General features: G+C 35.4%; 1 protein-coding gene and 1 long non-coding RNA gene across 6 annotated transcripts in view; both read right to left on the reverse strand.

The window, feature by feature from the left end:
* Window positions 1–3,356: 3,356 nt before the first annotated feature.
* LOC115445394 lies at window positions 3,357–4,760 on the reverse strand. The gene is made up of 3 exons (XR_003938818.2): window positions 4,594–4,760; window positions 3,613–3,929; window positions 3,357–3,501 (listed from the first exon to the last, which is right to left on the reverse strand). It is a non-coding gene; the product is annotated as an uncharacterized LOC115445394 (long non-coding RNA).
* Window positions 4,761–5,679: 919 nt separating this feature from the next.
* Window positions 5,680–12,390, reverse strand: part of LOC115445392 (multidrug resistance-associated protein 1) — a 44,985-nt gene continuing 38,274 nt past the window's right edge. For 2 of the 5 annotated variants that reach the window (XM_030171638.2, XM_030171639.2), the window contains exons 19-26: window positions 11,605–11,825; window positions 10,928–11,145; window positions 10,658–10,856; window positions 10,475–10,573; window positions 10,187–10,389; window positions 9,685–9,899; window positions 9,307–9,473; window positions 5,680–9,094 (exon numbers count right to left, since the gene is read on the reverse strand). In XM_030171638.2, coding sequence (XP_030027498.1) covers window positions 8,900–9,094; window positions 9,307–9,473; window positions 9,685–9,899; window positions 10,187–10,389; window positions 10,475–10,573; window positions 10,658–10,856; window positions 10,928–11,145; window positions 11,605–11,825 — 1,517 coding nt within the window. In that variant the 3' untranslated portion in view covers window positions 5,680–8,899. The remainder of the gene's footprint in view (window positions 9,095–9,306; window positions 9,474–9,684; window positions 9,900–10,186; window positions 10,390–10,474; window positions 10,574–10,657; window positions 10,857–10,927; window positions 11,146–11,604; window positions 11,826–12,390) is intronic. The other 3 variants (XM_030171636.2, XM_030171637.2, XM_037442141.1) reach the window with 2 other exon arrangements.

Genomic DNA, 12,390 nt, shown 5'->3' on the forward strand with positions numbered 1-12,390 from the left:
CATACATTTTGTTTCACCTTTAATCTGGGTAACTAAACAAGTATTGGCAAGTAAAGAATTTAAATTCACGTCTAGTTAGTGATTAGTTCTCGCAGTTGAAGAAAAACGTAAAAATAATTAATAATCATGGATATTTCTGCCTTTAAAATTTCGTCATATTAAATTTTAAAGGCCGAAATATCCATGATTATTAATTATTTTACGTTTTCAACTGCGAGAACTAATCACTAACTAGACGTGAATTTTAATTCTTTACTTGCCAATACTTGTTTAGTTACCCAGATTAAAGGTGAAACAAAATGTATGAAAATGGACCTTGAAAAAAGGTAAGTACACGGAAACAGTTCGATTCTGGTCCGCACAACCAACACGAAGTGAGACTACATGAACATGGCAACTTAACGAATGTGGTCTCTAACTCTCTACCCTGGTATTTGCCTATTCTCATGTAATTGTGGCAATGTGAAGTTTTCGAAAATCTTGGGTTCTGTCTCCAGGTATTTATAGATTTTTCAACTCACATATTAGAATTAACCTAAAGTAAAAAAAAAATTACAGTAAATACTTAACAGGCTCATCTTCTATTATATACCTGAACCTAACATAGCTGGCAAAATGTGGGTGTTAACTGGTATCTCTATACACCTATCTACATATGCCATGATACGGAAAAAGGTTGTAATCTATAACACCGGTCAACACGATTTTTTAGTCTGGCTCCTGAATGTGAAATTTTGGTTTCTCCTATGTTACAAATAAATAAAAAAATAACTGTTCCGATCAAAGTTTGCTTTTGTAGAAACTAGAGCAATTTTACTGAGTTTCAAAAAACACATACAAATTTTTATACTTTCGCTGTAATTTTATTTGAAATTACGATAAAAAAAGTTTTTATTGAACATCAAACTCTTTTTTATACAAGAATTATGACTAATAATAGCAAACAAATAGAAAATATCAAAAAATCATGTTCAAAAATGTTTTTTTTTTAATGGACCTTTAATGTTTGTGTGCGTATTAATCCCCAAATGTAATCTCCCATCATACTCTCGTTGTACTGCCCTTGGTAATGTCGTTCAAAGTCAATCACATCATGGTAAAAACGTGCTCCCTGCTCCTCTGAATAGGCACCCATATTATCTTTAAATTTGTCCAGGTGAGCATGTAGCATATGGAGTTTATGGGACATTCTGCAGCCCATCAATTTAAAACTTTCAAGCATAGTTTCATTGAACTCTTCATAATTGTCGACTTTGTGATTTCCAAAAAAACAATTGACTACTGCTTTCAGACGCTTCCAGGATTATTTTTCATAAGCAATAAGGAATTTTGTGAAGTCATCGCTGCTCATTATTTGTTTTATTTGTGGTCCAACGAAAATACCTGTTCTAACTTTAGCTTCAGATAATTTGGGAAAAAATTTCTTTAAATATTCAATAGCTTCAGAATTATGATGTAGAGCTTACACAAATTGCTTCATTAGCCCTACCTTTATATGTAACGGTAGCATCAATATTTATTTAGGCTCTACTATTGGTTTCATTTTCACATTATATTTTCCAATTTGAAATTAACACAAGCACCGTGAGGCACCCATTTCTTATCTTGATTCCGTAATTTGAGGTTATAATAAGCGTCATAGGCTTCGCAATACTTCAAAATCGTTGCCAAAGCAAATTTTTTGCTTCTTAGTTTAATAAATTCACCGCAAATAAAACAGAATTTATCAACATCCTGTTTACTTTCTTGGTGCCATTTTCTAACCAAGTACGACATAAAAGTCGGTTGTTACAACTCAAATATACTTTCTTTTAAATAGTAATAGACTAGTAAACACTCACTACTGCCGTTCAGACATAATTCACAATTTGCAATTAAAATGATCAAAATGCTACCGCCTATTGCTCATAAGTATCAATTAAAATCTTCAAAACGTACTTATCAACATAAATCAGACAAAAGCAAACTTTAAGAGTTAAAAATGGATATTCGAGTGTTTTTCGATGTTTGGAATCAGAATTTAAGCATTAGAACAGAAACACAAAAAAAAAATTTTTTTTGTCGACTTGCGTAATAGGCCGATAAATAGAAGCAACAATATTCAGGGCTTGCTTCACTCCTGACTAAAAACTGCTAGTCACATTTTAGCGGCGTAAAGGTTGACGCCACTGTAGAGGAACAGATGGTTGCGTCCCTCTATAGAAGGGGAAGATTTCCAGTCAAGCAGATGTTGCGCCTGACCGGCCGCGGCACCTCCAACAATCTTTATACGGAGGTAGTATGAAGGTTGCGTATCGCGCAAATTCTGCTATCGCAAGCCAGTGTCGTCTATCGCCATCTAGCGTGATTGTTGTGCGATAGCACTACAATTGTGTCAATGCATCGATTACCTACCTTGCAGTTCTGGCGATGTTAACGAGATGGCGGTGTATGTGAAAAAGAAGACTTACAAGTTAATAGCAATAAAATAAATTACTACTATCTATATTAGCACCTTAATATGATAACTATAAAATATAGTTTATTTGAAAATTGTGGAAAAGATCTATAATATTTTAAACTAAAAGCATTGCATGGCATTGAACAGAAGTTGTACTCAGTATTCAAACATATTAATATCAATAATATGATTCCAAACTTCAAAATGTCCCGTAATTATACTGAATTCTGCAATGCTTTAATATTGTTCCTAGGTAGGGCTGCCATCACCTAAATTGTCGACGCCGGATAAACACAGCAAAAATCTTGGACATTCGGGCGAAATATGGGTTTTTCCCCGCACCTCTGAAAAAATATTTTTTGCAACGCGCGGGGGCACTAGTTTGGGCGTTTGATTGTCGACTATTTTGCCGTGCCTTCTTAAATGCGGGTTACAATTATGGACGGATGGCTGCCCTACTCCTAGGGATTAAACTAGGAATAGGCATATTCTGGTAATTTATTTTCCGTAAATTCACATAAAACTCGAGAGCTAGCAAGAAAATGTAAAACATGAATCTCTATGCATAAATTTATTAATACATACTATTGCTTACTATCTAGTTATTAATTTTTACAGGTTGTTTCTAATGCATCAATCAATTTTAATACAATTTCTTTATTGACATCCAAACAGTGTATATTTTGTTCACCCTTATTGTTGACTGTTTCTAGACTTAGCTGAAGTAATGGATATCGTAGAGTTTTTGATTCACTTGTTCCAAAGACTAATTTGAGACACCAATCACTTTCAGTGACAGTTTCACCATGTGAACTATTGTAATAATTCAATGCTGCTAATAGCAGTGTATTTTTCTTGTTTTCTATGTGTGATATCAAACATTTTGTTTTGTTTTGATCCAAGTTCTGCTCTTTTACAACTTCCTTCACTTTGTTTATATCAAAGTTGCAATTGAAAATTATGTTTCTTACATTATCTTTGGCTTCATTTACAACACTCTCTTCAATTAATGTTACAGTATTCCTTGCGTAGTACAGATTGTTAATTATTTCTCCAACAACCTAAAATTTATAGAGAATAAAAAATTTTGGGTCCTAATTTCTATAATATTATTATTATTGACATGTTTCATAGATCTGTAATGCTTATATCAAGATTGTTTACAGCTTCACCTGTGTTAAGGAGTTCTCCAGGACAAAAATCCCACTATATAATTTCCCAGGAAAGAAAGTAGTCTACGAGTATGTATGTCCTCCTCAGAGTCTCAAACTATCTCCATACCAAATGTCATTGAAATCAGTTTGGTACTTTATAAGTGTTATGTCCCTATCATATTGAAGTAATAAGAAGCAGACAGAAGCAGCAGGGGATTTTGTATTATAATATATTTTTTACAACATTTTAAGTCTAATAATTTCATCAAATATGTTTGTCAACCATATTAACCATATTAACTTTAACCATTTACGGAGCCTATACACAGGCAGCTCTGAAAAGGAATATTATTAAACCCATTTATCCAACATTTTCCATTAATGCTCTGCTCTTATTGGTTATATTATGACTTTATATAGCTTATAGCTTTCCCCTATAAATTGGCTATCCAACACTAAAAGGGGTTGTCAATTTGAAGCAGTAGTTCATCAGATTATTGCGATCAAACAAAAAAACTCTTCAGCTTTATATAATAGTGTAAAAATTCAAGTATATAATCAGCTTGAGTAGTGTTTTGAGTGTGTACAAAATGCAAAGGCTGTTTAATCTGAATACATGAGGAATCCTTAACGATTTTAATGATGATGTATGGGTATCTTTTTATAAGTTATTCTGTACACAGAGAATTCCGCAACCTGTTGTATCCATCAAGACATGATGTCCAAAAAAGTATTTGTAAATCCTATTATACTTTTCCTGGTTTAAATACAACAGCGATACATCAACAGATTATGAACAGATTGAGAACAGAGGTGTTGGTTTGTAGGTATTGTCATCTCGCATGTCAGACTGCAGACGTGTGTAGTACTTTTGGGTTTATAAGAATAAAAAACTGTATGGAACACTACAATATATTGCAAGTAGATATTTTGGCCTATTAATATTTCATAGGCATCTGTACAAAGTTTTACTGCCACTTGGCACCAAGTACAACTTACTTGTTCAAAATCAGTATAAGGTTCAATTTTGAATATAGTATCCATTTTACGATTTTCTTACTTATTTCTATGCTTTTTTGGAAAAACTATTAATAGTCATGTAAAATTAACAACCAAATAAACAAACTCTATTGTATAATGTAAAAAACTGACATTTAACAACGACAAGTTACCAAGTGAGTAGTGACAGTTGACGTTGACGTTGACACTACAGTGTTTGCCATTCGTTATCGGTTTTTTGACCACAAATCAAAGCGTTCGAAGTTTTCGAGTTGCTTGAAGAAGAACCGATTATACGGAAACCTAAAAGTAAAAGCCATCAAAATTGAAATTTGGTCAGTGTCTGTCAGGTGTCTGTAACTGTCTCAGGTAACTGTGTTCAAAGCTCTGATTCAAAGACTTTGTTCAAATACTTGTCTGTGTGTGGCGCCGGCAATAGACCTATATACGCAATGTTGCCACTCGGCTACAGTGCTTTTTTAATATAATATGTACTAAGTACTAATATTTTTTTTATTATTCTTTTCTTAATATATTACCCCAGCCCTAAAGAGGGTTATCCGGGTAAATTACAGAAATCGCGCATTTAAGGGTTAAACCTCATCATACCCAGTAATAAGTGTTACAATGATCTTCAAACCGGAAAAAAACAGTGCATGCTTCCTGCTGCTTGGCGATAAAATTAGACATTGCGGTGGCACCCATCCAGTCGGACTCTCGCATACAAAAGACCTATTACCACCAGACATACATTCAGCGTCATATCTCGTAGTGAACGAGCATAATGCAGTGCTTTGATAACTCAAATTTGAGATTGTATTACTAATGTTTATAGAGGCGGTATCTTTTACTATAAGGCGAGCAGTTTGCGTGTTTTATTCATTTTGTATAACATTTATTTTTTATCTTAAATTATATTAGTGCTCAATATAACGATTATTCTAGTTAGCGTAATTATGTCACTTTCACTTACAGTCAATTTTGCCTGGGTAAAAAACAGAGTTTGTTCGTTGTTGTTTTGTCTTGGTTTATTATTCGAAGTAATTGAATGGGTTATGAAGGGTTATGAAGCATTAATAAAATATATAATTTAAAAAGTGTATTTTACTTAGACAAATAAAGGCAAGTAACAAAAAATAAGTACTTAAATAATAAGTAAAATAAGTTCGCGACTACTATTGATAATTTTGAATATTAATATAATTATAGTATTGTTCATAACAAGGTTAATCATCAATTATAGACTTAATGCTAAACTCATTACAGAATCTGTTACCTTTAATAAAAAAAATACATTCTAACTGATACTGATTAAGAAACAAGATATCTTAAATAATTTAATAGGCACATATGTAAAACTACCTACTTATATTCTATTTATTGGGAAATGTATAGAGACAAGTTTTTACAGACTGTACATTGCACTGGTAGTTACTATGTACATAACACTATTTATAAAATGGACATCATAACATTACACCACAGAATCATGTTCAAATCTCTATAATGCTATGAACAAACCTGGTTTGTCATTAAAATTAAAACAATTGTGTACCTCTTAATAAGTGATTAAATCATTAAACAAATTCAAATATAACTGTAATTAACAAGTTCAATGTTACACATATTGTGATCAAAAATATTAGTAAAAATTATTTTATAAAATCTCAAATTTAGCATTGTCAATATCTACAATTAAATACAATATGTTTATATTACTAATCAACTACAGTCTAAAATTTATCAAATATGTTAAACACATGAACGGCAGTGTCTGCTTGTGGTAACTTTAACAGTTATATTACAATCAACAAATAATATATAATAAAAACGGAACATTAAATGCATGTGTTTTTAGTTATTATCACTATACCCTCTAACTAAAGTAAAGGTGATGTCTTAAATATAAATGCCTGTAATTACTCTGCAAATATTGAACTTTAGTTACCAGTATATTATTCTACTTTTCTACGTATGGTGGTCACTAGTGAGTGGTCAGTGGTCACTAGCGTTGAAATATGGTAGTGGAACGGCGTTGAGTACATCTACAACAAAACAGTTTTCGATAGATAAGTACTGCTTAATGTGATGAAAGGATAAAGCTGTCCATATTTTTGCCCACCACATGAATGGAAATTTGAGTTATCCCTGAAATGTCGTATGATATTAAAATATCTTTAAGTACATGATTTAAGTAAATAACTGGTTCCAATTGTATTTAATATGAAATACAAATATACTTAAGAATAAATTCATTCTCTCTTAAACAATAAAATGTTTAGTATTTTGTTGACACTATAATCCTAACAATAAATACTAAGTACAATGTGGATGCAACAGTGATGTTTAAGTATTTCGAACGCAACATAATTAATGCTACTTTATGTTTACTTAAAAATAAATTCATAGGTTAACCACTTTAATTACACACATTAATTAATAAATATGTAACCTATAATTGCATTAGGTTTGAATTTGGTGTTAAATTATTTAGAGATTTTTTAATTCTAGGTAGTATGTATGGCTTGTTTTCACTGGATATTTTGTTATAGGAAAGCAGTATAGTTAATCGGTAAACACTTAAAAGTTTTAACATATATCACCAACAGCAAAACGTAATTACCGATGGTTGAGTATAACGGAAATGACTAATTATAATTTGGTTAATAACACAATATATTAATTAATTCATTTCAAGCACCTTATAGAAGATAATGTTATGGCATACGATTTCAGCACTTGAAGCCGCGAGCAATCATTTGTGATCTTCGATTGTAATATCAGGCATGTATGATAGATGAGTAAGATGTTTACATTGTGCATTTTGCATAGCTAATATAACATAAAACTGCATCTTTTAAATATGGTGTTGTATCTACGATTTGCTCGCGTTCATGTGTTTATGGTAAATAGTTTTTAATAAACCTTACCTATAAGTTTATAATGGACCTTGTTATAATCAGTTGGTGAAAAGATAGTTGTGGCAAAGTGTTTTCAATGAATTGGTATGTATTACTCAAGTTTATGATATTTGGCACAGTCGAGGAATAGCAATCCTGGTTGCGTGTCGGATGTATTTATAGTCTTCATAAGGTAGTTTTAACGCATTTTGACACACGTATCATCTTGTTGCTAATGTGTAGATGAAGAGGTTTAAAAAAACGATCATCGTTGTTTTTGCGCGAACTCAATATGAAATTAGATACTTATCTTACATAATACTGAATTGAACATGCCGACGTGAAAACTATATGGATGGTATGCCTTAGTCTAGTTATAATGTAATGTTAAAGATATTCCTACAGTCGCGGTCAGTGAAAACAAGCATAGGTTACTATGTAAGTAAAGTGGGTGACCGATATATACTATAAATTCAAGTTGAGCTGCCAAGTGTTGTGAATGATCCAGAGTATTACCAATTGCGTTGTTACTCTCATTAGTGGCCTTTCAAATGGGCAATCGATCATAGAAAACAAAATAATTCAGTCTGGCCTGAAACATATCCGGGCGTTTAACTTCGGATATTTTTTTTTATGAATACAAATATATTATGTTTCAAGTTCAGGTGTCTAGAGGTCAGACTCTCATAATGTTTGATGCCGACCCAATACTTTTATGCAGGGATGTTATGGAGCCCCGTAACTGTAACGGTAACTATCGGATATCCGAAATAAAAATATATCCGTAACCGTATCCGTTACAAAAGTTTCGGATAAGTTACGAATAATATGTTACGACTGATTTTTATTTTACCGCTCGCGCGCCACGTGAATCTTGCATAGTTTGCTTATTTTTAGTCATAACATAACATTATTCATAAATAATCATGTTTGTATTTATGACCAGGTATCTACTTAATTTAATAAAATGAAGAAAAAGTTGTTATGCTTCGTACTAAATTGATTTATAAAGACAAAATGCGTCCAAAGTCGAGTTTAATTTGGTCATTTTTTGATCAAGCTAATGTAAATTTTTCAAAATGTAAACAGTGTGATAAAACTTTTCACGGTCAAGAGGAGCACTGTATGTACTATTTTTTTTTTACTTTAACCTAATATCCGTAACCAAAACTAACGGATAATCCGAAATAATTTCATATTCGTTATCATTTTATTCCTGTATCCATATCCGTATCAGGATCCGAAATTTCATATCCATAACATCCCTACTTTTATGTTAATACATAGTTAGGGCTATTATGTGTGACGGCCGGGTGTTTGTATTTATTCTAAAAATTAAGTAAAAATTCTTACACGTGCTACGAATTTGTTAGCACTTATAGCATTCATGAGATGTCTGTAGGATGTTAGTTGACAAGTCCTGCATCTTTAGCCATACTGTAGAAGATTGAGTTCTTGTCCTGGAGAAGTTGTTCGGGCGGGGCGTACTCTACGAGCTGCCCGCGGTCCAACACCATCACCTTTGTCGAGTCCATGATGGTGTTGAGACGGTGAGCGATCGTCAGCACCGTGCACGACGCGAACTCCGACCGGATAGTTTTCTAAGAAAGTAATAAATTAGTGCGTAAGCGCAAATCATTTGTAACATCTTCATATAATGGGTACATAAGTAATGCACTACGCCGTGAGTCAAGACCAGTGCAACGAATTATAATTAATATTTAGGACTACTTATGGTAGTTAAACTCTGATATCTTAGAGGCTCGGTCGCGCCCGCGGAGCGACGCGTCGGGGAGTCCAATAAGTGCAGCACCTGTATGAGCTCGTCGGTCTCCAGGTCGACGGCGGCGGTGGCCTCGTCCAGCACGAGGAGCGGGGTCTTGCGCAGCAGCGCCCGCGCCAGACACACGAGCTGCCGCTGTCCCACTGACAGGTTTTCGCCGCCCTCTGCTACCTCGTGCCGTAGACCAGCCTGCAGACCTGAACACACAAACAAAATACTTTATGGTCTTAAGCTACCTCACCCTTTTGCGGGGAATTTGCCATTACAACAAATGAAAATGAATCTTATTGACATCGGTCGACCATTGAACAAATTTTCTGACACTGAAGCGAAGGTAAATGGACAAATTATTCGTGTCTTAAGGGTGAATACGGCAATATACTGAATATTATTATTTTTAACAATTACCTTGCACGAAGGTCTTGAGATGGGCATGCTCCAACGAGCGCCAGATCTCTTCATCGGTATAGACCTCAAACGGATCAAGATTCATGCGCAGTGTGCCAGAGAACAGCACGGGGTCTTGCGGGATAATGGTGATGCGCGAGCGCAGCTGGTGCAGTCCGATCGTCGATATGTCCACGCCGTCGATCAAGATCTTACCGCCCATGGCTTCTACTATCCTGCAGATGGAAGAGGCATGGTTCAATGGATTTACAATAATAATTTTAGGCAAGTAATTGAAGGTGACTGTTTGTAAGCCGGGGGATAATTTTAGGGCTATCTACGAAATATTATATTACATACAAAAATATAATAAAGAATTTGAAATTTATTATAAATATGTAATTTTTTCCTTCATTACTGGAATCTTCTAGATTCCAAAATTGAACGAATTCTTGTTATTTGCAAAAAATAATACAAATCGGCGAAAAAGAATAGTGACGGTGGGTTTGGGGATGAAGTATACCTGAAGAGGCCGAGCGTGAGCGTGGACTTGCCGGCGCCGGTGCGGCCGACGATGCCGAGCTTGTCGCGCGGCGCCACGGCGCACGTGAGGTCGCGCAGCGCGGGCTCGCCGGCGCGGTAGCCCAGCGTGAGGCGCTCCAGCTGCAGCGCGCCCGTCGCGGGCCACGCCGCGCCCGGCGCCGGCTCCGCGTGCCACGCCGCCTCCTGCGCGCACACCGCCGGTCAAACACTCTCGCTTATTCATTCCAAAAACATATACAAATGCGTAATATATGACACAATAACTTACTTGCGTTGTCTCTGCGTATTCCTTTATCCTCTCCACTGCGACTATATTTGTTTCTACTTCCGATGTCATCCTCACGAGCCAATTTAATGTTTGAGTAATCTAATAACATATTTTTAAACATAAATGACATATTTTAACATGGTGATAATACTACGCTGCTTGTTGAGTTTCGATCGTATTTACCTGTAGAGCATAACTGACAGATAGGCCGACGAGCCCCGGGCTCACGGTCTTCCTGCCGAGCACTGCGAATACGGCCGAGAAGAATATGATGAAGTTGCCCATCATCTCGAGCCGCACGGCCAGCCACCGGTTAGCGATACAGCTCGGGTAGTAACACGACTGGTTGTGGTCCACACGATTTTCTGACTCATTTACGAATCTGAAATACATTTCTGTTAATTACAATCCAACAGCAGTATTAATAGTGCGAAAACACTCAAGTTAATGTACCTTTCTGTGACTCCATAAGCGCGTATAGTCGACGCACCAGTGATGCTCTCGCCGAAGTGTGAGTATATAGGCGAGCGAGAGACAGACTCTAATCGTTTCAATTGTCTTGATGTCGCCACGTAGAATCTTTGGATGACGTAGTATAAGATCCCGATCGGCAAGATGACAGCCAAGAATATTGGAGTCGACAAACTTATGACGAACAGGGTTCCCAATACCTATAGGCATCACATCAACATATGTACGAAATGACTTGACAAGTGCTTAGTCTTTATTAGATCTTTCAGTTTTTTGGGATCAGTTTACAAATGTTACTATATAACTTAATTGTGTTTTACAACTTAGTCTTAAAATTATTTCAGTGTATCATACTAATAAAGAAAATGTTAGTGGCTTAACAATTGAAAATAAAATAATTTGAACAAGTCATAATAGACACAATCACAAAACATATAATGTAATAAAAAACGAAACCAAATGATAATAATTATGTATGCATTCAGCGAACCCAATTAGTGTAGTATGATTGAATACGAAATGTTGCATGAAAACATGTTTAAAAATATTGGTACAAGCACAAACATAATAGAATGACAAAGCCATCGCAAATTGAAATAAATGGAGAGGAGCCGTAACGTAACCAATGGCACAAACATAATGTCCAGTGGCGGGTTTACCTCGAAGATGCAAAATATCACGTCGGACGCCTCTGAGGGGAGCGAAGTGTCCACCACGTCTATGTCTTTAGAGAATCTAGAGAGGATCCTGCCAATTGGCGTCACTTCGAAGAATTGCAACGGAGTCTTTAACACATTGGTCAACAAGTTGGCGTGGATGATCTTCGCCGCCCGCCAGCACGCCAAGTATGGCATTAAATCCGCGAAAAACGACGCTATCGCTGCAACAACGTCCATCGACTCTCTTTAGTAGTGTTCGGTGCCATGTCCGACTGGCGCCCGAGGAACTATTAATAATGAATACATCGTTTACGGCTACGTTTAAATTGGAAACTATTGTAGGTTCTAGTGGTTTGGGTGTAGGTCGCTACGAGGCTTGGTTATTGATTGAAGTGTTAAAAGTGCACAAGCAGCTAGCTGAAACTGTGAAGAATATTAAATACACTATTCTAGGTGAAACGCATGCACGTAATCGTGACTCCTGATCCTAATAATTGTATCAAAGCGTTACTTATTTAAACGTTACAAGCGTGGGCGCAGAAGAATACTTTATTGTGCTATTAGAAGACATACAGCGGTAGTTAGCAGTTTTTGCGTATAAGATGTTATTTTCCAATTATATTTATAAACTGATCCCGTTTGTTGAACATTTTCATAGTTAAAACATGAACCGTGTAAGGGAACAGCTCCCGAAAACAAAGAGAGATAGTGATGATGAGTCTTGACACGATTCCTATAAAACTATTTTACAAAATTATATTTTGCATTTTTATAACGTATCATACA

The sequence above is a fragment of the Manduca sexta genome, chromosome 24, assembly GCF_014839805.1.
Source record: "Manduca sexta isolate Smith_Timp_Sample1 chromosome 24, JHU_Msex_v1.0, whole genome shotgun sequence".
Taxonomy (NCBI): Eukaryota; Metazoa; Arthropoda; class Insecta; order Lepidoptera; family Sphingidae; genus Manduca; species Manduca sexta.